Source organism: Vigna umbellata, chromosome 7 (genome assembly GCF_029865625.1).
Source record: "Vigna umbellata cultivar VRB3 chromosome 7, Vumbellata_1.0, whole genome shotgun sequence".
Lineage (NCBI taxonomy): Eukaryota > Viridiplantae > Streptophyta > Magnoliopsida > Fabales > Fabaceae > Vigna > Vigna umbellata.
In genome coordinates, this window is record NC_142171.1 from 40,622,934 (window position 1) to 40,649,033 (window position 26,100).

The 26,100-nt window shown below is 37.1% G+C and overlaps 1 protein-coding gene across 1 annotated transcript; it reads left to right on the forward strand.

The window, feature by feature from the left end:
* Window positions 1-802: 802 nt before the first annotated feature.
* On the forward strand, window positions 803-24,739 carry LOC148196002 (uncharacterized). Its single transcript, XM_088095353.1, has 10 exons — window positions 803-864; window positions 3,038-3,732; window positions 4,939-5,462; window positions 5,553-5,973; window positions 6,214-6,237; window positions 6,826-7,197; window positions 23,111-23,301; window positions 23,670-23,822; window positions 24,025-24,212; window positions 24,667-24,739. Exons 1-10 carry the CDS (start codon window positions 803-805, stop codon window positions 24,737-24,739), a joined length of 2,703 nt encoding a protein of 900 aa, XP_087951479.1.
* The last annotated feature ends 1,361 nt before the right edge of the window (window positions 24,740-26,100 follow it).

Sequence of the window (26,100 nt, forward strand, 5' to 3'; positions counted from 1 at the left end):
AAAATAAATCTGAATAATTTGAATTTAGGAGGGAATTAGAATTAGAAATTAGGCTCCTCTTAACCTATAAATAAGAGGGCCTTTTCCTTGTATTGATTCACTTTTGAGCTTAATGATATGCTGCAGAAATTGTTTTCCAGCTTTTGTGCTCTTAAGTCACCTTTGAATTGCTACTTCTTCTCCTTTCCTCAAGCTTCCTTCCTCTGTAGGATAGCCCTCTGAGCTGTGAGGCTTCACCCATACACCTTTCCTCCATTAAAACACCTCAAACACTGCATCAATTCATCCATCCGCTGCACCATTATTCATTACTGGTTTCCTCTGGTCTGGAACCTCTTCCTACACGTTTCCAGCTGGGAATTGGATTCCATCAAGTTGTATCAGAGCTTAGGTCATCCACGCACCAGGAGCTAAGCTATTCCTCCATCTTTGCACTCCATTTCTATATTCTGTTGTGATCTCTGTTTGAGTTTTCCAGTTCTGTTTTGAGTAATTTTGTTTCTGTTTTGTGCTTTTCCAGTTATTAATTTTGTGTTTCCTGTTGCATTCTTTGTGTTTCCAGTATTCATACATGTTTTTACTCATTTTAAACGGTGAATCATTCTTGTTTATATCTCTTCCATCTTTAATTTTCAATTCCAGTTATGTTTTAGTCTTGTGTAGTCCATATTTGCAGTTTTAAATCTGTTTCACTTTGGTTTTCTGTTCTGCTGGGTTTCATTTTGGTTTATTTGAGTTTAGAGTGCTGGAAAAGTTTTAAATCAACCAAATAAGGCAATGAGAACATGTTCTAGCCTTGGTGATGGAAGCAAAAGCACTAGAAACTAATTCTGGTTTCAAATCTGCTCAAGAAATTCAAATCTGGTTTTAAAATTTGAAATCTGTTTCAGCTGATTTTATTTGATTCTGCTGCTTGGTAAAAATTTGTTTGCTGTTATTGGAAGTGGCTAAAGGTGTGGCAGACCATTAAAAGCAAGGAAATGCATCTAGCATAGCTTGGTTGCCTTAAAAACCAGTAGCCTTTGCTGTCCAGTTTGTTTTTTTTTCTGTTCTAGCTTTTCACCGTGCTACCATTCTTTGCTTAGTCCAGTCTGAGTTTATTCATACTAAGCACTTTAATCCTAGCTTAGTTCAGTATAATAACATTCTCTAGAGTCATTGTGTGTGCTGTCCAACCTTATATCCACAAGGTTCTTAAATCTGGTGCTGTTTTGGTGGGAATTTGCTGCATAAATAGGCTATAGCAAGGGTGAATTGTTGAGTCTTGCTATTTCTGTGCATTTACAACATTTGAGCAAGTTTAAATTGTCATTCCAAAGTTGTTTGCACTGTTCATTTGGTCATTTTCTAGCCTATATGCAGATTTGTTTTTTTAAACCTTAAAATTGCCTTTTAAATGGAAGTGCACCAGTGAATTCACATTGCAATCTGTTTTCTAGCTGTTTCAATGTTTAAACATCTTTAAAATGATGATACAAAGTTGTTTGATGCATCAATTGAACTGCTGAATCACTTCCAATCAATTTTGGGTTTAAAACCACCATTTCAATCCACTTTTTCTGGTGCAGAAATCATTTTCCAGCAACTGTTTTGGTCATTCTTGTTCAAATTCATTTCTGGATTGTAGTAAGAGCTAGTTCATTACTTTAAATTGAAAATAAATGATCAAAATAAGTCAGAGCAAGTGTTAAAAAGCCTATTGAATCGTGCAATCCAGTTTTTGGCAGTTAAAAACCCCAAAACACCAAATCTGGTTTTCATTGGGGCATTTTAACAAACACTTTGGTAAAATATCAAACAGTTTGGTCTGGATGAGTTTGTGATCTGTTATTTCTGTTTTTGTTGCTTTCTTAATCTGTTCTAGTACCATTATTAGGTTCCTTTTGAGTGCTTTCTGTTATTCCATCCCTGTCCCCATTTGATTTCCCATTCTTGGCTTCCAAATTGTCAAACATTCAAAAAAAAAAAAATCTGGTTTGAAATTCTGGTGCAGTTTGCTAATTCTGTTTGGTGTGTTTGACTGGAATCTTGAGGTGCTGTGGTAACTATTGTGAGGCATCCAGAAGCAGAAACTTTTCCCTACTGAGGCACCATATTAGGAAGTGAAAAGGGGGCTGAAGTGGGAACAAAAAGGGAGCTTTTGAGCAGCTGCAACTCTGCTGTTCCAGCAGCTAAAAAATACACCAGAAAAGCTTGAAGTGCAACCTGTTTTGGAGTAGCAATCTGCAGCAGCAAGAGAGTGAAGCTTACATTAGTTTTAGGCCTTCTTTTAAGTTTGTTTACACCACATATCACGGAACCTTTGTTGTTTAAAGTTGATTTTCATTTCTTGGTTAAGTGACTTGGGAAAATGCTCTTGAAGCAATTCCAAGTTCACAATTGAACATTGTAATAGTCCAATTTCGTTTTCTTTAGTGTGGAAGTGTGTCAAGGGGCTCCAAGTGTCACTTGCACTTTCACTTAGGGCCGTCTAGCATTTACATTCTTGCATCTTTATTGCTTTCCTTAAATGTCTTGAGTAATCCTTTTGTTTTTAGGTCTCCGTGGTATTTAGGATAGCATAGCATATAGTAAACCTTTCTTTGGTTTGTAGGTTCATAAGATTTAAAAAGAATTTGAAGAATTTCTACTTAGAAACTAAAGTAAAAGAACATTCTAAGGAAACTCTGGCTAAGGAAGAACTTGGTTTCTAAGCTTGTCCATTTGTGACTCACCTCTTCTTCCTGGGAGCTACTTAGAAACATCTTTTACTTCTAGAATCTCTTAGAAATTTTTCACCAAAAACAAAGAAAGCTTGTGAAAATCTTTTCACTCATTACTTGTCAAATATTTTGAAAACTTTGTGAAAACCTTTTCCTTTGACAAGAATGAGTCAATCAAGTGTGCAAGGAAGTTTGAAACCCAATAGTGAAATGTCTTTAAGGGAAGAATTTGAGCAAAGATTTGAACAAAGGGATAAAGAGATTAGTGAGCTCAAAGATATGATTAGTCAACTTTTGATTAATCAAGATAAAAAGAAAGAGAGGTCTTCCCATAGGAGAAGAGAAGAATCATCATCTTCTCCAAGTGAAATTGAGCAAAATAGTAGTCATCACAATAATGACCACTACCAAATGCCTCCTAGAAGACAACATAGAGTTAGAAAGCATTACCCAAGAGAGCCTAAGATTGATCTTCCTTCCTTCCATGGAAAGGATGATGTAGAAGAATACCTAGAGTGGGAAATGAAAGTTGAGCAATTGTTTGAGTGCCACCAAATAGATGATGAAAGGAGAGTCACCATGGCTTCTCTAAGCTTTCAAGGTTATGCCTTAATTTGGTGGACAGCCTTAGTCAAGGACCATAGGCTAAGACACTTACCTTCCATTAGGTATTGGAATGAAATGAGAGCTGCCTTGAGGAGGAGGCATGTACCAGCCTACTATGATAGGGAGATAATGGATAAACTCCATAAACTCCAACAAAGGAACATGAGTGTTGAGGAATATAGACAAAAAATGGAGTTACTCATGTTGAGAGCTAGGATAAGAGAAGAACCTAGGATAACAATAGCTAGGTTTCAAAGTGGACTTAACTATGACATAAGAGATAGGGTTGAACTTATACCCTACAATGATCTCAATGAATTAGTCCAACTTTGTGTGAGGGTTGAGCAACAACTAAAGAGGAAAAGCTCCACCAAGAAAGATTACCCTCATAGTTCTTACCATAAGAAAGAGTATAAGAGGGAGGGTAGTCAAACCAAGCCAAGATATGAAGACAGAGAGAGAGAGAGAGGAAAAGAAAAAGTCAAAGAACCTTCAAGAGATCATAAGAGTAAGGAGACTAAGTGCTTTAGATGTGGGGAAAAAGGGCACTATGCATCTGAGTGCCGCAATAGAAAGTCAACTTACATCCTTGAGCATGAGAGTGAAAGTGAGGGTTCTTCATATAGTGAGTCTGAGACATCCACTTCTGACGAAGAAGAAGCTTTACCTTGTGATGGTGACTTACTTATGGTAAGGAGACTCCTGGAAAGTAAACATGTAGAATTAGAACAGTCACAAAGAGAGAACCTATTCCACACAAGATACAAAGTTTTAGAAAAGACATGTTCAATGATAGTGGATAGTGGCTCTTGTTGCAACTGTTGTAGTTCTAGAATGGTAGAGAAGCTTGGCTTAACAACTACTCCTCATCCTAAACCTTACAAACTTCAATGGATCAAAGAGGATGATGGAATAGTAGTTAAAGAACAAGTAAGTGTACCTATTTCCATTGGCAAATATGAAGATCAAATTGTTTGTGATATAGTACCAATGGAAGCTGGGCACATATTACTTGGAAGACCTTGGCAATATGATAAACAAGCTTTACATGATGGAGTCACCAACAAAATCACCATTCAACACAAGGGAAAGAAAATTATTTTGTGTCCTCTTACACCTTTACAAGTAAGAGAGGACCAAATAATTCTTAAGAAGAAGTTGGATGGAGAAAAGAAAAAAGAAAATAAGAAAGAAAGAAAGAATTTGGTAACCCATGCCTCAGTCCATGAAGTTGTCCAACCTCAAACCTTGAATATTTCCAAAAATCTTTTTCTTGGACAACCTCATTTCCTTCTTTATTGCAAAGAGGCATTTGTTTCAATCATTCATGAACTTGGTTCTCTACCAAAGGGGTTGCAAAAACTTTTAAAGGAATTTGATGATATATTTCCCAAAGAGGTACCAAGTGGATTACCACCTTTGAGGGGAATAGAACATCAAATAGATTTGGTGCCTGGGGCAAGTCTACCCAATAGGCCAGCCTATAGAACCAACCCTATGGAAACAAAAGAAATAGAGAAACAAGTTAATGATTTGTTGAACAAAGGGTGGATCCAAAAGAGTTTAAGTCCCTGTGCTGTGCCTGTGTTGTTGGTCCCTAAAAAGGATGGGTCTTGGAGAATGTGTACAGATTGTAGGGCCATCAACAACATAACTGTCAAGTATAGGCATCCCATTCCTAGGCTAGATGACATGTTGGATGAATTACATGGAGCAAATCTCTTCACCAAAATTGATCTTAAAAGTGGATACCATCAGATAAGAATTCATGAAGGAGATGAATGGAAAACTGCTTTCAAGACCAAGTTTGGTTTGTATGAATGGTTAGTCATGCCCTTTGGCTTGACCAATGCTCCAAGTACATTCATGAGATTAATGAATCATGTGCTTAGGGAATGCATAGGCAGATTTGTAGTGGTCTACTTTGATGATATCTTAATCTATAGTCAAGGCCTTCAAGAACATCTTAACCATGTCAGAAAAGTCTTGCTTCTTCTTAGAGAACATCATCTCTTTGTCAACTTTGACAAATGTACTTTTTGTCAAGAAAGTGTGATTTTCCTTGGATTCAAAGTGGGAAAAGAAGGTGTACATGTTGATCCAGAGAAGATCAAGGCTATACAAGAATGGCCAACCCCTAGAAATGTAGGAGAGGTGAGAAGTTTTCATGGGTTAGCAAGTTTTTACAGGAGATTTGTGAAAGATTTCTCCACCATAGCTGCTCCTTTAAATGAGCTAGTCAAGAAAGATATGCCTTTTATTTGGGGTGATAAGCAAGAGTTGTCTTTTGAGACTTTGAAACACAAGTTAACACATGCACCTATTCTAGTTTTGCCTGATTTTTCCAAAGCCTTTGAACTAGAATGTGATGCATCTGGGGTAGGAATAGGAGCTGTTTTAATACAAGGAGGACATCCCGTAGCTTACTTTAGTGAAAAACTTAGGGGGCCTACCTTAAACTATCCTACCTATGACAAAGAGTTGTATGCCCTCATTAGAGCTTTAAAAACTTGGGAGCATTACTTGGTAACTAGAGAATTCATCATACACACTGACCATGAATCTCTCAAGTACATTAAAGGGCAAGCAAAGCTAAACAAAAGACATGCAAAGTGGGTGGAATATCTTGAGCAATTTCCCTATGTCATCAAACACAAAAAGGGGAGTACTAATGTTGTTGCGGATGCTTTATCTAGAAGACATGCATTATTAGTAACCCTAGGATCTCAAATATTAGGATTTGATGACATAAAAGAGTTATATGAAAATGATGAAACATTTGCATCCACTTATTCATCATGTCTTAAGAAGCCTTTTGATGGATTCTATCTTTCTGAGGGGTATCTTTTTAATAAAGGAAAACTTTGTATACCCCAAGGATCCATTAGAAAACTTCTTATCAAAGAGAGTCATGGAGGAGGACTCATGGGCCATCATGGAGTTGATAAAACTCTAAACATTTTGGAAAGTAAATTTTATTGGCCACACATGAGAATAGATGTTCAAAGGCATTGTTCTAAATGTATAGCTTGTTTACAAGCTAAGTCCAAAATTATGCCTCATGGACTCTATACACCTCTTCCTATAGCTAATACCCCTTGGGAGGACATAAGCATGGACTTTGTCTTAGGATTGCCAAGAACTCAAAGGGGGTATGATTCTATATTTGTGGTAGTAGATCGTTTTAGTAAAATGGCTCATTTTATACCCTGCCACAAAGTAGATGATGCTAGCTATATCTCTAGACTCTTCTTTAAAGAAATAATGAGATTGCATGGCTTACCCAAAACTATAGTGTCTGATAGAGATGTGAAGTTTCTAAGCCATTTTTGGAAAACTTTATGGGAAAAGCTTGGAACTAAACTTCTATTTTCTACTACATGTCACCCACAAACTGATGGGCAAACTGAAGTAGTAAATAGATCTTTATCTACATTATTAAGGGTAATATTAAGAGGAAATAACAAATCTTGGGATGAACATCTACCTCATATTGAATTTGCTTATAATAGAGTAGTCCACAAGACTACTAATCTTTCTCCTTTTGAGGTTGTTTATGGTTTTAACCCTATCACACCTCTTGATTTACTACCTCTTCCAGAATCATCTTCTTTTCTTCATAAAGAAGGTGCTTCTAAAGCGGAGTTTATCAAGAAGTTACATGAGAAAGTTAAAATCCAAATTGAAAAACAAACTCAAAAATATGCAGAATACAACAACAAAGGGAGAAAGAAAATAGTTTTTGAAAAAGGAGACCTAGTTTGGCTTCATTTGAGAAAGGAAAGATTTCCCTCTCAAAGGAAATCCAAACTTAGTCCAAGAGGAGATGGTCCATTCAAGGTGGTCAAAAGGATAAATGATAATGCATACATATTAGACCTTCCTGAAAGTTATGGTGTCAGTCCTACTTTTAACATCTGCGATTTAATTCCTTTCACAGGAGATCATCAACAGGATGAAGCAGATCTGAGGACAGATCTTTTTCAAGAGGGAGGGTCTGATGGAAGACCATCTAAGATGCACATTGGACCTCTTACTAGAGCAATGGCAAAGAGGATTCAAGAGGAAGAAGGACCACATACTATTTTGCTTCTATGGAAGGTGACTTATAAAAATCCTTCTTCTCTTAACTAAAGCACTTATACTTTGTTTTGTAGGAATTAATAAATCTTGGAGACTATGATTGAGCCATCCAAGAAGATTAATCAATAGAATCAAGCAAGGAGCCAAAAAGGAGGTGCTTACGGCATGCACCAACATTTTCCACGTGAAGTGGCTGATGTGGAAGGAAGCACACACCTTGCTGGATGAGCTGGACAGAGGCATGGACTTTGCTTGATCAAAATAAATCTGAATAATTTGAATTTATGAGGGAATTAGAATTAGAAATTAGGCTCCTCTTCACCTATAAATAAGAGGGCCTTTTCCTTGTATTGATTCACTTTTGAGCTTAATGATATGCTGCAGAAATTGTTTTCCAGCTTTTGTGCTCTTAAGTCACCTTTGAATTGCTACTTCTTCTCCTTTCCTCAAGCTTCCTTCCTCTGTAGGAAGGCCCTCTGAGCTGTGAGGCTTCACCCATACACCTTTCCTCCATTAAAACACCTCAAACACTGCATCAATTCATCCATCCGCTGCACCATTATTCATTACTGGTTTCCTCTGGTCTGGAACCTCTTCCTACACATTTCCAGCTGGGAATTGGATTCCATCAGAAGAGCCTGAAAAGAAAACCTAAAACGCAGCTTGGGGTATAAAAATACCCTAATGGGATCGGGTTCCGCTGAGGGGAACTAAAGCCCATTCTGCGAGAGTACCGCTCAGCGGTAAGTTGCCGCTCAGCGGCACTTTCGTGAAGTGCTCTTCTCCTTTTTTTTCTTAACCTACGTGCCTCCTAGACATACCCCTCACTGGTTCCCTGCAATTCAATGTTCAAAATACTTATGCAAACCCTATTATGCAACTAAAATGAAACAAATAAAAACAATCAATCAATTGGGTTGCCTCCCAGGTAGCGCTTGTTTAACGTCACGAGCCTGACCCAAAATCCACCAACACCCATCAATAGGTGTTACAAACTTAGCATCCTTCAGTAGATGCTATATCCAACTAGCATCCTTCAATAGATGCTATGTCCAGCAAAATATTTACACAATAATGTTCAACAAATTTAAAAATTACAAACCAAAATAAAATTTAAAAGTTCTAAATTCAACTGGGTTGCCTCCCAGCAAGCGCTCTTTTAACGTCATTAGCTTGACCCAGTAAAGCTCAAGTTCCTTCTTTATAGTTGATGTTGTCATCCCACCAACTCCTCAGCTGTTTCCTGTGAACTCTTTTGATTCTTCTAAGACGTGGAGATTCTATCTCTATCATCTCCTTCTCTTTAAAGCCCTTCACAACCCACAACTTGTTCTTGATTCTTACAGGTGCCCCAAGTTGGGGTCTTCTTTTCTCCCAGTCACCAGGAATTTCTCCTCCTCTTCCAATCTTTTCTTCCTTGTGTACCTGAAACAACAAACAATGGTTACCTGCAACCTTGAGATTTTCATCTTTACGGCTAGTCATGGGTGCATCTTGAAATGCAGCTTTATAACTAGCTTCTTCCTCCTGTGTTTGCGTCTCATCTTGAAAGACGTCTACAACCACTCTCTCCTCCCTGTCCTAGAGCACCACTATACCTTCATTTACATCAATGATAGCTCTGGCCGTTTTCATAAACGGTCTTCCAAGTATGATAGGTATCTTCTCTGTCTCCATCTTCATCACCACAAAGTCTGCCAAGAACTGAAGTTTGCCAACACAAACTATAATGTCCTCTGCAATCCCACATGGCTCCTTTGAAGATCCATCGGCCATTACTAGATTAACCTTTACAGGTTTCACATTAACATTGCCAATTTGCTCCAGTAAAGAGTAAGGTATCAAGTTAACACTTGAACCTAAATCAAGAAGAGCTTTCTTAACCCTTTTCTTCCCTATGGTACAAGGGATAGAAAAACTGCTTGGGTCTATTGCTTTAGGAGGGAATGACTCTTTTTCAACACTTATACACTCCTTTGCTTCATCCTCTCTACGTCTTTTCTTTGTAGAGATGTTTTCATCAGATTTCGTGTAAACTGTGATTTGTTGTAGAATGTGCTCCCAAAGTGCATCCAGTTGTTTCCCTTGATGGATTGGAAAAGGAAAAGTACTTTTGCTCTCTATTTCTCTTCTCTCTTCTATATCTAACTCAACTATCTCATCATCAACACTCTCTACCACTTTGCACTCTTCTCTGGGGTTAACCTTAGTATTAGCCCCAAAATTTCTATTTGGCCTTTCTTCCACCTGTTTGGTGATCTGCCCCATCTGAGTCTCCAAATTTTTAATAGCAGCTTCAGTGCTCTTCTGTGTAGACTCAGTCTTCTGTATGAAATTGTTGAGAGTTTCCTCCATCCTCATGGACCTTTCATTAAGCATAGATAAATGTTGCCATAAGGTGGGTTGCTGCTGCTGCTTATTATATTGACCAGCTTGCCCAGTTTGCCGTTGACCAATGCTTGGGTGTGGTTTCCACCCTTGATTGTAGTTCCCTTGACGGTATGGAAATTGATTGGCCATGAAATTAACATCCTCTAAAGCTTCCACTGGAAAGGCGCATTGACCATTTATATGGTCACCACCACATAATTCACACATCTGTGGTTGAACCTGTGCAACAGTCTTTAACTCTTTGGGTAATTGTGCAAGAGTTTTAGTAAGAGTCTCCAGCTGTTGAGTTAGAATTTTGTTTTGAGCTAGCAGGGCATAATGTGTCTGTAATTGGAGAACTCCTTTTTGCATAGGAGCTCCTCTCTCACTATGCAGCTCATTATCACTAGTAGCCATGTTTTCTATAATCTCTGTTGCTTCCTCTGGAGTTTTCCATTTAATATTGCCTCTTGCTGAGGCATCCAGCATCATCTTGGTTTGTGAACCAAGCCCTCCAAGGAAAGTTAAGACTACTTCCTGTTCTTCAAAGCCTTGCGTGGGTGTTTTTCTTAGCAAGCTTTTGTATCTATCCCATGCATGCCCCAGTGATTCTTCCATGCCCTACTTAAATGAAGATATCTCTTGCTTGCCTTTTGTCACCTTAGATTGTGGGAAGTACTTGTTCAAGAACCTTGTGACCACTGCTTCCCACTCTGTGAAACTTCCTTCTGGGAACGAATTCAACCAAAGTTTAGCATTGCCTCCCAATGAGAAAGGAAACAAACTAAGTTTGATCGCTTCATCTGGCACCCCATTAATCTTGACTGTGTTGCAAATCTCATTGAAGGTAGTGAGGTGCTCATATGGGCTTTCATGAGATAACCCATTAAATTGGTTGCTTTTCACCAGTTGAATCAGTGTTGGTTTGACCTCCATATTAGCTGCATTGACTCTAGGTCTAGCTATACTGCTAAAGTGCTGAGGTCCAGCTATATTGGTGTAATCAGCAAGAGTTCTTCTGACATTGTTGTTCTCCATATTTTTTGTGCTATGAACAGAACCTTGTGGTGATGATTGTAGCAGAGTTTCCGAAGGAGGGAAAAGTTCTCTAGATGTTCGGATTCTTCTCCTCCGTCTACTCTCGTCTAGACCTTCAAGAAGAGGTTCTGTTATTTTCTTGCTCCTAGTTCGAATTGCCTCCTGCATACACAAGAACACAAAACCCTAGAATATTTGGTTAGCACAAAAAGATATAGGAGAAGATATAAAATTTGAGATGAGAAGATAAAAACATAAAACAGAAAAATAAAAATAAAAACAGAAAAAATAAAAAAAGAAATTCAAAATTAAAGTCAAAGATAATCAATAATCACACAAATTAACCAGTTAAACCACGAGTCCCCGGCAACGGCGCCAAAAACTTGATGGACAATTTTATGATCACCAAAATATGATGTCACAAACTTCTTTAACAATCGACAAGTATGACCGAATCGTTTCAAGTAATAAACTCAGTAAGACCAAGTATCGTTCTCCCAAAGGACTCACGGCCTAGTTTAGTTATGTGATTCGTTGATTAGCTAAGACTTAAGAACGAAATAATTGGATTTTAATATGCAACAGACGAAAATAAACATGTATGCATGAGGTTGATCAATGGCTAAAACAAAAGACAAGCACTTTCAATGAAATATATTGATGAGTATGTTGTTGGGGGTCAATTTCATCTTATCCACTCATATATTTTAGGAATTCAACATTCAAGTCATCATTGTTAATGCCACTCTCTAAATTACCTTTCAAGAAGGCTTCTCCCTAATTACGAGTTCATACGATTCCTAGCATTCCTAATAATTAGTTTATTTAGCGCAGGAGCTTAAGGCAACCAATATACTATTGGGAGAAATTCCCCGGATCTAGACTTCCCCGTACGTTCCCGTATCGACAAAACCAGTAATCATGCATTGAATGAGTTAAACAAAGCAAACATTGAGCAAAGAGGAAAAACCCTAACTAATGATGAAAGAAAGCATAAGTCTTAGATTAAGATGCAAGCACAAATTCCATATATGAGAGCTTCAAAAGATTACATTGATTCCCCAACAAACATACAAGGTTTAGTTCACCATATTCATGGTGAACCTAGATGAACAATAATGAAAGAATGAAAGATAAAACCCTAGAAAGGTGAAGAGGTAGCCTGAGCATCCAAGATCCTCCTTCAAAGGGGTGGAAGAGAGAGTGTTTGCTTCGTTTCTGCCAAAGATACAAACCCTAGGACGTCCTAAAGCTTATATACTATTCTAAAATTACAAAAAATCTAGGTCCAAGACCATAAGTGTGCCGCTCAGCGGTAAATTGCCGCTCAGCGGTAAATTGCCGCTCAGCGGTAAGTGCGTGAGTCGTTTCTTCCCCTCAGCGGCCATTTTGCCCCTCAGCGGTTCCAACGTGAACTCCTGAGTGCCGCTCAGCGGTAAACTGCCGCTGAGCGGCAGTTGCGTCTGCTCCTTTTGCACTTTTTGATGTCTTTTCTGATTTCATCTCTCTCCTTCTTCACTTCTTTCACCAAATTCAGCTTAAAACCTGCACAAAAACACTGAAATCAAGCATAAACCTGTCCAGCTCTCTTATTTCTGAAAATATGAATAAAAACATGATTTCAAGCTAGTTTCTAAGTGTTAAAGGTTGCTTTTAGTATCAATTTAAGCATGAAAATAACAGTTTTTCAACTGTTATCAACGAGCCTGACCCAAAATCCACCAACACCCATTAGTAGGTGCAAAACTTTCTTACCAACACCCATTAGTAGGTGTAACAACCTAGTATCCTTTAGTAGATACTCTTCCACCTAGCATCCTTCAGTAGATGCTATACCCAAAAATTTACAAAAATAATGTCCAACTGATTAAAAATTACAAAACAAAAATAAAATCAAAAGAAAAAGTGTCCTCAAATCACTGGAATGCCTTCCAGCAAGCGCTCTTTTAACGTCATTAGCTTGACCCAATAAAGTTCAAGTTCCTTCTTCATGGTTGATGTTCATATCCCACCAACTCTTCAACTGCTTCCGGTACACTTTTTCGACTCTTCTAGAATGTGGAGACTCTATCTCTATCATCTCATTTTCTTTGTAGCCTTTTACAATCCACAACTTGTTTTTGAATCTCACAGGTGTACCAAGTTGGAGTCGTTCTTTCATCCAGTCATCATGAACTTTTCTTCCTCTTCCAATCTTTTCTTCTTCATATACCTGAAACAACAAACAATGTTTACCTTTAACCTTGGGCTTTTCATCTTTAAGGCTAGTCATGAGTACATCTTGAAATGCAGCTTTATGACTAGCTTCTTCCTCCTGCATCTGCCTCTCTTCTTTGAAGACATCTACAACAACTCTTTCTTCTCGGTCTTGCAGCACCACTATACCTTCGTTCACATCAATGATGCCTTTGGCCGTTTTCATAAACGGTCTTCCAAGAATAATGGGTATCTTTTCAGTTTCCATCTCCATCACCAAAGTCTGCCAAGAACTGTAGTTTGCCTACACAAACTATAATATCCTCTACTACTCCATAGGGTTCCTTTGAGGATCCATCTGCCATTACTAAATTAACCTTTATAGGCCTCACATCAACATCACCAATCTGCTCAAGTAAAGAATAAGGTATCAAGTTAACACTTGATCATAAATCAAGTAAAGCCTTCTTTATCCTTTTCTTCCCTATTGTGCATGGAATGGAAAAGCCTCCTGGATCTTTTTCTTTTGGAGGGAATGGCTCCTTCTTAACAACTTTATACTTCTTTGTATCATCATCTCTACGTCTTTTCTTTGTAGAGACTTCTTCCTCAGGTTCAGTATAAACTGCAATTTGCTGTAATATCTCCTTCCAAGGTACATCATTGTCCACCATCTTGAATAATTCTGTAAAATCAAATTGTTCCTCTTGATTTATTGGAAAAGGAAAAATATCTTTACTTTTTATCTCTCTTCTCTCTCCTTTCTCTTTTCTCTCTTCTTTCTCTTTTCTCTCTTCTCTTTCTTTTTCTTTCTTTTTCTTTCTTTTCTCTCTCTTCTTTTTCTTTCTCTCTGTCTAACTCAACTGTTTCAACATTTGCACTCTCCAACACTTTACATTCCTCCCTAGGGTTAACCTCAGTATTAGCCCCAAAATTTTTGTCAGGCCTTTCTTCCAACTGCTTGGTAATCTGACCCATTTGAATCTCCAAATTTTTAATAACAGCTTCAGTGCTCTTTTGAGAAGATTCAGTTTTCTGTATGAACTGATGAAGAGTTTCTTCCATCTTTATTGATCTTTCATTAAGTATAGAAATTTATTGCCATAAGGTTGGTTGTTGCTGGTTCTTGTTAAATTGCCCAGTCTGTCCAGCTAGCCCACTTTGTCCTTGACCAATGCTTGGGTGTGGTTTCCACCCTTGATTGAAATTCCCCTGACGGTATGGATATTGATTGGCCATGATTGGCCTTGAATGAGCTTATACAGGTGGTTCACAAGTAAATATGACTGCATGTATCGATCAATTGGATCAAAAGAAGCAAAACGTCATTGAAATATATGGAATGATGATGTTGTTGGGGGTTTTCAATTCATCCTATCCACTCTCATACTGTCTTGGTGAAGAAAGCCTACTCCTAATCACTAGTTTACAATGTCTTGTCTCCCTAGAAATTATTCATGTATTACATTCGCACAGAAGCTTCAAGGCAACCAATCCTCCTACCCCTATGTCTTGGCAATATTACTATTGGGAGAATTTCTTCATGTCTACATTTATCTATATGTGTCCATACAAATAAAATCAATGATCATGCAATTGAATGAGTTAAACAAAGCATGCACATAGTATAGAAGAAAAACGCTAACCATTAATGAAAGAAAGCATATGAAGTAGAGAACCAATTCAATACATGAGAGTTTTAAAGGATTACATTGATTCCCCAAAAACAATGAAGGTTTAGTTCACCATAATCATGTTGAAACTAGATGAAAAACAATGAAAGAATGAAAGATAGAACCCTAGAATTTGAAGAGTGGAGCTTTAGCATCCAAAACCCTCATCCAAGGGGTGAAGAAAGTGTGATTTTGCTTCATTCTGCCAAAAGATACTAACCATAGGTCGACTAAAACCTTATATAGACTCCTAAAGATTACAGAAAAATGGCCCAAGGCCCATTAAAATGGCGCTCAGCGGTAATTACCACTCAACGGTAAATGTGGTTCTTCTATTTCACGCTCAGCTGTAGTTTTGCCCCTCAATGGTGATTGTGGGACTTCAGAGTGCTGCTCAACGATAATTTCCGCTAAGAGGTACTTGCGGCTCTTCTTTTATGCACTTTTTCTTCCTTTTTTGACTCCAACTTATGGCTACTTCACTTCTTCCATTCAATTCATCTTAAAACCTGCAAAAATAAGGGAAACCAAGCATAAAACCCATCCAACTCTCTTATTTCCAAAACATATGCAAAAGCATGATTAGAAGCTAGTTTCTAAGTCATAAAGGTTGTCTTTAAGGTCAAAATTAAGTCCAAAAATAACAAATTTTCAACTATTATCAACCGCCTCAAAAGATTATTGTTAACCCTTGGCAAGTGTAACCGAATCGTATCAAGTAATAATAAATGATAAGACCAAGTATCGTTACCCAAAGGACTCATGGCCTAAAAAGTTGTATGATTTCTTGATTAAATAAGACTTGTAAAACAAATTCTTGTAGGTTTAAATGCAAATACCGAAAAGTAAATATGAATGCATGTATCGATCAATTGGATCAAAAGAAGAAAAACGTATTTGAAATATATGGAATGATGATGTTGTTGGGGGTTTTCAATTCATCCTATCCACTCTCATGTATTCAAGAATTCATCTTCTTCATTAATGTTAATGTCACTTTCTAATTTACCTTAAACCCAATGTCTTGGTGAAGAAAGCCTACTCTTAATCACTAGTTTATAATGTCTTGTCTCCCTAGCAATTATTCATGCATTACATTCGCACAAAAACTTAAAGGCAACCAATCCTTCTATCCCTATGTCTAGGCAATATTACTATTGGGAGAATTTCTTCATGTCTAGATTTATCTATATATGTCCATACAAATAAAATCAATGATCATGCAATTGAATGAGTTAAACAAAGCATGCACATAGTATAGAAGAAAAATGCTAACCATTAATGAAAGAAAGCATATGAATTAAAGAACCAATTCAATACATGAGAGTTTTAAAGGATTACATTGATTCCCCAAAAACAATGAAGATTTAGTTCACCATAATCATGGTGAAACTAGATGAAAAATAATGAAAGAATGAAGGATAGAACCCTAGAATTTGAAGAGTGGAGCTTGAGCATCCAAAATCCTCCCCCAAGGGGTGAAGAAAGTGTGATTGTGCTTTGTTCTGCCAAAAGATACTAACCCTAGGTCGACTAAAACCTTATATAGACTCCTAAAGATTACAGAAAAATGGCCCAAGGACCATGAAAATGGCGCTCAGCGGTAAGTGCGATTCTTTTATTTGACGCTCAGCTGCAGTTTTGCCCCTTAGCTGTGACTACGGCACTTCAAAGTGTCACTCAGCGGTAATTTCCGCTGACTGATAATTGTTGAAAAACTATTTTTTTATAGTTAAAATTGATCTTAAAGATAACCTTTATGACTTAGAAACTAGCTTGGACTCATGCTTTTGTTTATGCTTTTGGTTTTCCTTATTTTTGTAGGTTTTATGATGAATTGGATGAAAGAAGTGAAGTAGGAAGAAGTTGGAATCAGAAAAGGAAGTGAAAAGTGCACAAAAAGAGAAGAAACGCGTATCGCTTAGCAGAAATTACTGCTCAGCGGTGTTCTTAAGGTCCCGTAGTCACCGCTGAGGGACGGAAATGCAGTTGACCGTCAAATAGAAGAACGTGTACTTACCGTTGAGCGCCATTTTTATGGGGCTTGGGCAACTTTTCTGTAATTTTTAGAATACTATATAAGGTTTTAGTCGACCTAGGTCAGTCATCTTTGGCTGGAACGAAGCAGAATACACTTTCTTCACCCCTCGGAGGAGAATTTTGGATGCTCAAGCTCCACTCTTCAAATTCTAGGGTTCTATCTTTCATTCTTGCATTGCTTTTCGTCTAGTTTCACCATGATTATGGAGAACTAAACCTTCATTGCTGTTGGCGAACCATTGTAATCCTTTGAAGCTCTCATGTTTTGAATTGATTCTTTATAATATATGCTTTTTTTCATTAATTGTTAGGGTTTTTCTTCTATACTCTAGGCATGCTTTGTTTAACGCATTCAATTGCATGATCATCGATTTTGTCGATATGGACACATACGGGACTTGAAGAAAATCTCCCAATTGTAGTATAAACCTAGACATAGGAAAATGATGGTTGGTTGCCTTTAAGCTTATGTGCGAATAATGCATGAATAATTGCTAGGGAGACAAGACATTGTAAACTAGTGATTAGGAGTAGGCTTTCTTCACCAAGACATTGGGTTTAAGGTAATTTAGAAAGTGGCATTAACATTAATGAAGAAAGATGAATTCTAGAATACATGAGAGTGGATAGGATGAATTGGTAAACCCCAACAACATAATCATTCATATTATCCATCAAGATTTTTTGCATTGTTCAAGTCCATTGATCAAAACCTTGCATTCATGTTTATTTTTCATAGTTCAACAACAATATTTTCGGTTATAAGTCTAAGATAATCAACAAATCACATAACTATTTAGGCCGTGAGTCCTTTGGGAAATGATACTTGGTCTTACCATTTTTTATTACTTGATACGATTCAGTTACACTTGTCGAGGGTTAACACTGAGCGGTACTTGGATCTCTTCTTTTATGCACTTTTTCTTCCTTTTCTGACTCGAACTTATGGCTACTTCACTTCTTCCATTCAATTCATCTTAAACCCTGCAAAAACAAGAGAAACCAAGCATAAAACCCATCCAACTCTCTTATTTCCAAAACATAAGCAAAAGCATGATTACAAGCTAGTTTCTAAGTCATAAAGGTTGTCATAAAGCTAGTTTCAACTGTTATCGCAACCCCAAACTTAGAACTTTGCTTGTCCTCAAGCAAACAAAATGTAACTCAATCTTCCATCAATCCATACAACGGTTCACCACATTCAAAACTCCTTCTTCCAAGATAAGTAATTACTCAAATCAACTCAACACAAAGAATTTAGTCAAGATGCACACATGCTTTAATGTTCACATAATCAAATAATTTTCAACAAATGTTATTCTCACGAATGATCAATCAACTAAGCATAGATGTAAACATGTGCTCATGGAATCTTTCCTCACTAGATAAAGTGTTTCACTCAAACACACAAGTGTATAAGAGGTCACTCCTTCACTCTACTATCACAATGTCACATGAATTAACTTTGACTTTCATTTAACCACAATCAAACACATTCAATAGCAAGTATCATCACTGATAACAGTTGAAAAATTGTTATTTTCATGCTTAAAATTGACACAAAAAGCAACCTTTACACTTAGAAACTAGCTTGAAATCATGCTTTTATCCATATTTTCAGAAATAAGAGAGCTGGACAGGTTTATGCTTGATTTTAGTGTTTTTGTGCAGGTTTTAAGGTGAATTTAGTGAAAGAAGTGAAGAAGGAGAGAGATGGAATCAGAAAAATCAACCAGAAACCAGAAAAGTCAACCAGTTAACCAGAAAAGTCAACCAGTCAACCAAAAAGTCAACCAGTCAACCAGAATACGGAAAAAGTCAACCATACGAGTTTTAGGCCAGTTTTCTACGATTTTATGATCTGTTTGGGCTTGGACCCGTTTTCTATTATTTTTATGTCCTATTTAAAGACCTAGATGTCTTAGGGTTTGGTATCTTTGGCAGAAACGAAGCAAACACTCTCTCTTCCACCCCTTGGGGTAGATTGGGAGATGGTGACGGCTCTCCTCTTCTCTTTCTCGGGTTTTTCTATCTCTTTCATTCTTTCATTATTGTTCATCTAGGTTCACCATGAATATGGTGAACTAAACCTTGTATGTTTGTTGGGGAATAAATGTAATCTTTTGAAGCTCTCATATATGGAATTTGTGCTTGCATCTTAATCTAAGACTTATGCTTTCTTTCATCATTAGTTAGGGTTTTTCCTCTTTGCTTAATGCTTGCTTTGTTTAACTCATTCAATGCATGATTATTGATTTTGTCGATACGGGAACGTACGGGGAAGTCTATATCCGGGGAATCTCTCCCAATATTATATTTGTTGTCGTTAAGCTCCTGCACTTGATGAACTAATTATTAGGAATGCTAGGAATTGTATGAACTCGTAATTAGGGAGAAGCCTTCTTGAAAGGTACTTTAGAGAGTGGCATTAACAATGATGATTTGAATGTTGAATTCCTAAAATATATGAGAGTGGATAAGATGAAATTGACCCCCAACAACATATTCATATATATATTTCATTGAAAGTGCTTGTCTTTTGCTTTTGCCATTGATCAAAACCTCATGCATACATGTTTATTTTCTGTTTTGCATATTAAACTTCAATTATTTCGTTCTTAAGTCTTAGCTAATCAACAAACCACATAACTAAACTAGGCCGTGAGTCCTTTGTGAGAATGATACTTGGTCTTACCAAGTTTATTACTTGAACGATTCGGTCATACTTGCCGATTGTAAAACAAGTTTGTGACATCATATTTTGGTGATCATAAATTTGTCCATCAATCACAAGGACTTTTCTATGGCTTATAATGTGGTTGGGGTAACAAGAAAATGGGTTTTTCTAGATAAAAAAATCCTTGAGTTAAGTGAATCATCTAAACACAACCATTCATCCTTCTTCCAACTTTCTTTTGCATTGAGCCTTTCTTTTTCTTTCTTTTCTTTTCCTTTTTCTTTTACTTTTCCTTGAGTTAAGTGAATCATCTAAACACAACCATTCATCCTTCTTCCCAACTTTCTTTTGCATTGAGCCTTTCTTTTTCTTTCTTTTCTTTTCCTTTTTCGTTTACTTTTCACATGCTTAGCTCAATGCTTTTCATATTCCCTTTTTTAAACCACCCAACAACCTCAAACTTGAACATTTATCAATACCACAAGATATCTTCAACTCAACTCAAGGTAAAGCTTTTCAAAATGGGTTTTCTATCATGTTCAAAGCTAAGGGTTCAAAGGATAGAAGACATTGTGCTCTCTTTTATTGGGCTAAAATCATGCATTTGGCTAATAAAGGGTAACAACAGATGGCCTTGATCATATGATACATACAAGCAAGTGATTCAGTCATAGAAACCTGAGCAAAGTCATTCATGCTTTCAATGTAATAACATTCAATCACAAAAACTCTGGAGTTCAAAACCTCACACATAGGCTCATTCAACATTTCACATACACATCCTGCTTAGTATCATAATCACAATTACAACATCATGCATTTGTTCACATAGCTCGTGAACAACCACCTATATATCAGCATATAATGTGCACAATCTCAACATCAATCCATATCCAAGCATCATCAAGCATACTCATCATGCATAAGTCACAAACAAACCATCATAGCAGATAAAGTTTCAAATTGAGTACATTACAACCCTATTCTAAAAACAGAAGCAAATAAGTTCAACAAAACAACAGATAAAAATCCCGTTCTAGAGGTGATAACATCCATCAGTAGATGCTATCGCAACTCCTCATCATCCAATGTTGTTCTAAAAATTCTTTCACCACTACTATGTTAGCTGGTGCAGGGTAAGTGGCTAGTCTCCCCCAGTTCCTATTCTCCAATTGCTCCCCAAATTGTGGAGCAAAGTCAGGTATCAATCCAGCCTTCCTTTCCATTAAATGCCTCCTATCTTGGACAACTTTGAAGTGGCGCTCATGCTTGCGGGAAAGGAACTTGTTGGCTGATGGACAAATTTGTAAGCACCAAAATATGATGTCACAAACTTGTTTCACAATCGGCAAGTATGACCGAATCGTTTCAAGTAATAAACTTGGTAAGACCAAGTATCGTTCTCCCAAAGGACTCACGGCCTAGTTTAGTTATGTGATTTGTTGATTAGCTAAGACTTAAGAACACAATAATTGAAGTTTAATATGCAAAGACGAAAATTAAATATGTATGCATGAATTGATCAATGACAAAGACAAAAGATAAACACTTTCAAGGAAATATATGAATGAATATGTTGTTGGGGGTCAATTTCATCTCATCCACTCTCATATATTTTAGGAATTCAACATTCAAATCATCATTGTTAATGCCACTCTCTAATGTACCATTCTAGATGGCTTCTCCCTAATCAAATAGTTCATACAATTCCTAGCATTCCTAATGATTAGTTCATGAGTGCAGGAGCTTAAAGGCAAGCAATATAATATTGTCAGTATAATATTGGGAGAAATTCCCCGGATCTAGATTTCCCCGTACGTGTCCGTATCAACAAAACCAATAATCATGCATTAGAATGAGTTAAACAATGCAAGCATTGAGCAAAGAGGAAAAACCCTAACTAATGATGAAAGAAAGCATATGTCTTAATTCAAAGATGTACTCAACAAATCCATATATGAGAGCTTCAAGAGATTACTTTGATTCCCCAACAAACATACAAGGTTTAGTTCACCATATTCATGGTGAACCTAGATGAATTACAATGAAAGAATGAAAGAATAAACCCTAAACAGGTGAAGAGGTAGCCTGAGCATCCAAGATCCTCCTTCAAAGGGGTGGAAGAGAGAGTGTTTGCCTCGTTTCTGCCAAAGATACCTAACTATAGGACGTGCAAGCCCTTATATACTAATCTAGAGTTACAAAAGATTACAAAAGTCCAAGCCCAAAAAGTGCCGCTCAGCGGTATTTACCGCTCAGCGGTGATTGCGCGTCTTCTTTCTTCCCCTCAGCGGCCATTTTGCCCCTCAGCGGTTCCAACGTCACCTCTTGAGTGCCGCTCAGCGGTAGTTTGCCGCTGAGCGGTGCCTTCGACTTCTCCTTTTTGCACTCTTTCTTGTCTTTTCTAATGTCCTCTCTCTTATTCTTCACTTCTTTCACCAAATTCACCTCAAAACCTGCACAAAAACACTTAAATCAAGCATAAACCTGTCCAACTCTCTTATTTCTGAAAATATAAACAAAAGCATTGATTTCAAGCTAGTTTCTAAGTCTAAAGGTTGCTTTTAGTATCAACTTTAAGCATGAAAATAACAGTTTTTCAACTGTTATCATTGGCATAGGAGCGTTCTGTTTCCTTATCCTTCCTCTTGGATCCTACAGTCTTGATCCTTTTGCCCGATGAGGAGGCCATCCCTACATCAAACACCATTCACAAAACCACAAGAAACCTTATTAAGCATTAGTAAACCACAAACAATAACCTAACACCATTCCTAATCACCACTGAGGGCAATCAAAACCCATGAGTGCAACCTATGCATTCACCAGCAAGCCAAGAAATCACAAAAAATCAACCTGTCAAAATCACGATTAGGGACTCTACAGATTTTGCAAAATTGCTGTTAAAACATCCTAATCTCCACCCACTTGTAATCACTAGTGGAAAAATGACATTTTATAACAGACCTATTATAACAGATAAAAATTATCCATCATAATAGGTTGATCGGTGGCAGAATAGTAATAAAAATAAGACATATTATAACGTAGTTTTGTAAATCAGTTATAATATAAAACGCGGTGGCAAACTTGTAAATAATTTTAAGACATATTATAACGTAGTTTTGTATATCAGTTATAATATAAAATGCGGTGGCAAACTTGTAAATAATTTTAAGACATATTATAACGTAGTTTTGTATATCAATTATAATATGAAATCCGGTGACAAGTTAGAATTTTCTTGATTTATTATAACGGAGTTCTAAAAATCAGTTATAATATCATTCTCGTTCATCTCTTCTTCTTTAAATCGCGCACTCCTCACTCTTCGAAGAACACTCCTCCCTCACCATCACCGAACCACATCTCGCTTCTTGTTGTGTGATTTGTATACAAAATGAAACATCTTCTCCAAACCTTCCACTCTCTTTCTATCTGAAACTCCCGCGATTCGGCGAATAGGTTTTCATTTCCTTCTATCACTCTTTCCTCTCTCTATCACAGGAAAACCAGATACCATCGAAGCAAGCAAATCCTAGGGTTTCTCACTTCAAATTTGTCAACTATAGCGCTTTCTTTACTTTGATTTTGAATGTAATTCAGATTCATCTCACTTCGCACCTCTTCACTCAACTTTAGGGCTTTTCATCGCTCTCTTCCCCAAAACCCTCTTCCAAAATGATTTGCAATTCGATTACTCGATCTCGACATCGAATCCCGAGATTCACCGTCGTCGTCCTCGTCGTCCACCACCAACCGCGATGCCTCCTCCGGCACCGAGATTGAGGACGGCGTTTTCACCATCGCCGTGGCACTCGCCAAAGATGTCGCGTTGCATTTTCAGTCTGGCAAGTTCGCCGAGTGCGTCGAGGTCTTGAACCAGCTCCTGCAGAAGAAGCAAGACAATCCCAAGGTACTTGAATTCTCTTTACCATTTTCCCTCGATACTGATCTAACCGGCATCGTTTCATTTCTTTATCTGTTGGTCTGTGCTCGTTGTTCTTGATTGACGCTCCTTCTTTCATGTTTTTATTTTCTTGCTTCTTTGCTTGGTGTTAGTGTTTACTTTATACTAATTAATATGCGTCAGGTGATTGATCTGTTTGTTCAGTTCTTTATTGATTTGCATTAATATTACCTTTTCTAAACATTTTTGGCATTTCCTTCTCTATTCACCATAACCAGATTTCAATGTTTTTTAATTTATACTTTTTTATGTGTCTGATGTGAATGTTGGTCCCTCACTTTCGAACTGATTAGTGTTTTTAATGCATATGACAGAAAGTATCAGATGTCATCAATCATTCAGCTCAATTTTTGCTAAGACGAACATCAACTGATGCAGAGAGAGCACTAGAACATATTGATGAGGTGCTAATGATAAGTTCATACTCTGAAAAATTGCTCGAAATGAAAGCGGAGGTGTTGCTAATGGTTAGTGACTCTTTCTTATAATAAGATGGAATTTCACTAAGCTTAGGTTATGATTTTATGACTCTCAAAATTTGTCTTGAATCTATTTGTGCTACAATTTGTACCAGTTATGTCTGTGTTGGATAAATTTTTCCACACGTACCAGCTTTGTAGATATGACGAGGTGATTCAGCTATGTGACAAGACCCTTGATTCTGCATAGAAGAATGCTTGTCCATCGGATGTTGGTTGTGAAGTCACAGATCTGGATAATTCACAACTCTCAAAAGGTTTCTACTTCAGAATTTGGCGCTGTTCAATGATGCTTAAAGCCTACTTTCACTTACGAAAATTTGAAGAGGGTCTTTCTTTGCTAGAGCAACAACAGGAAAAGATGTATGCCGTAAACAAGTATGTATTACTAACCCCTGACTCATTCACCCTTCTCTGCCTTTCCTCAAATGTAAACTGAAAAGAAAAGGGGAAAATAAAAATGTGAATATTTGATAGCTATGGTCCTTTATTTCATCACCTTAAATCCTCTCCCTACAGGAGTGGAAGCAAGGTTTTGGATTCACTCTTACCACTAGCTACTCTCATACGTGATGCCTTGCATCATAAGGTTAGCTCATGTGTTTCATTATATCTTTATGATGATTTTTTATACTCCTCATTGTCTGTTAAATATCTCGATTCCTAACAAATCAACTGTTTGAAACTATACTTTTCTATTTTTATCTTGTGAGCTAATTGTTATTTTGGCTATTTACTTGAGTATATTATTTTATTCTAGTATGTCTTTATATTGAGTTCAAACTAGGTGACTGGCATTCTGCTCAAGCTCTTTTTTTGTGTGTATTTTTAGGTTTGCTTTAGGCATCAAACATATTGAGTTCATACTTTACTTGGTGAAGATTGTGAAATTAGTAGTTCCCTGATTCTTGTGAAGAAAAAGGGGTTCATCATCACCCGTCAGTGGATCAGGTGCTGCAAATTGGTTTGTTGCCTCCCCACCATTGGATCAAAGATATATAGAGCCACTAGAGCAAGTCTAGCAACAGTTCGTTTAGATGAAAATGATGCGAAAGAACCGGAAATGTTACTAGAGGTTAATGAACTGGAAATTATTAGACATTTTAATGTATGAAATGAATTTCATTTTGTTTATTTATTATAAATTGATTATAATACATGTTATATTGATTATATATTGATTACATAAAAAGATAATACCAGGAAATTTGATTGGATGTCAAAATGTAAGCATAATTTTTTTTAAAAAAAAAATACCTTTTATAACGTACATGATAACATATGTTATAATATGTTAATTCTGATATTATGATAGGTAAAAAGAACTACATTATAATATGCTAAATCTATTATAACGTACTTTATTTGTTACGTTATAATAGGTTGAATTTATTATAACGTAATTTTTTGCTATGTTATAAAATGTGCAGACCTACTATAACGCCCAGAACTATGTCCCCGGTTTGTACGTTATAATAGGTCATTTTTGTACGTTATAAAATGTGATTTTTGCACTAGTGAATCTTCCTAGTGCCAAACCCAAATCAAGCATTTTAATCGGTTCAAACAACAATTAATTCATCTAATCATGCATAGAAATCAAAATCCCTAAAGAATCATGCTTAAACAACCATGTTCATATCAATTCATGCTTTTAAGAACCCTAGAATGAAAATGCTTGAACTTACTTGAGTGGAGATGCTAGATGAGTGAAAAATACTCTAGGAATGTGAACAAATCAGCCCCCAATAGCAATGCTCTCACCAAACCCCAAACTTGGATGGAAACTTAGTGGAAGAGTGGTTTTGTGAAGGGAGAAGAAGGGAAAAAGTGAGGAGAACTCTTTGGAGAGTGCTTGAGAGTGTGTGGGAAGAGGGAGATATGAAAATAGAAGCAAAGTCGTGCCTTAGGGTATAAAAATACCCAAAAGGGCTTAATCCCGCTGAGCCCAAATGAGCCAAACCAGTCCACCCTACTCTGCAGTGTTGGCGCTCAGCGGAAATTTCCGCTGAGCGGCATTTGTGACACCTCTTCTCCTTCTTCCTAGCTTGCCCTAAGTGTCTTATAATCATGCCTCTCACTCACCTTATGCATTTATGTTCTCACATCACTCATACATTCCATCCCTATCATGCATCTAAATCAGAATCAAAACAAAGAAAACAGAAATAAAGTAAATCAATTGGGTTGCCTCCCAGGTAGCGCTTGTTTAATGTCACGAGCCTGACCCAAAATCCTCCAACACCCTTCAGTAGGTGAAAATCTT

Excerpts from the sequence above, each read along its gene's own strand:
- LOC148196002 (XM_088095353.1), top strand. The coding sequence starts at position 803 with ATGGAAGCAAAAGCACTAGAAACTAATTCTGGTTTCAAATCTGCTCAA. Across the intron at positions 865-3,037 it reads GCTCAAGAAATTCAAATCTG|GAGAAGAGAAGAATCATCAT; the intron begins GTTTTAAAATTT and ends GTCTTCCCATAG. Across the intron at positions 23,823-24,024 it reads AAGCGGAGGTGTTGCTAATG|AAGAATGCTTGTCCATCGGA; the intron begins GTTAGTGACTCT and ends GATTCTGCATAG.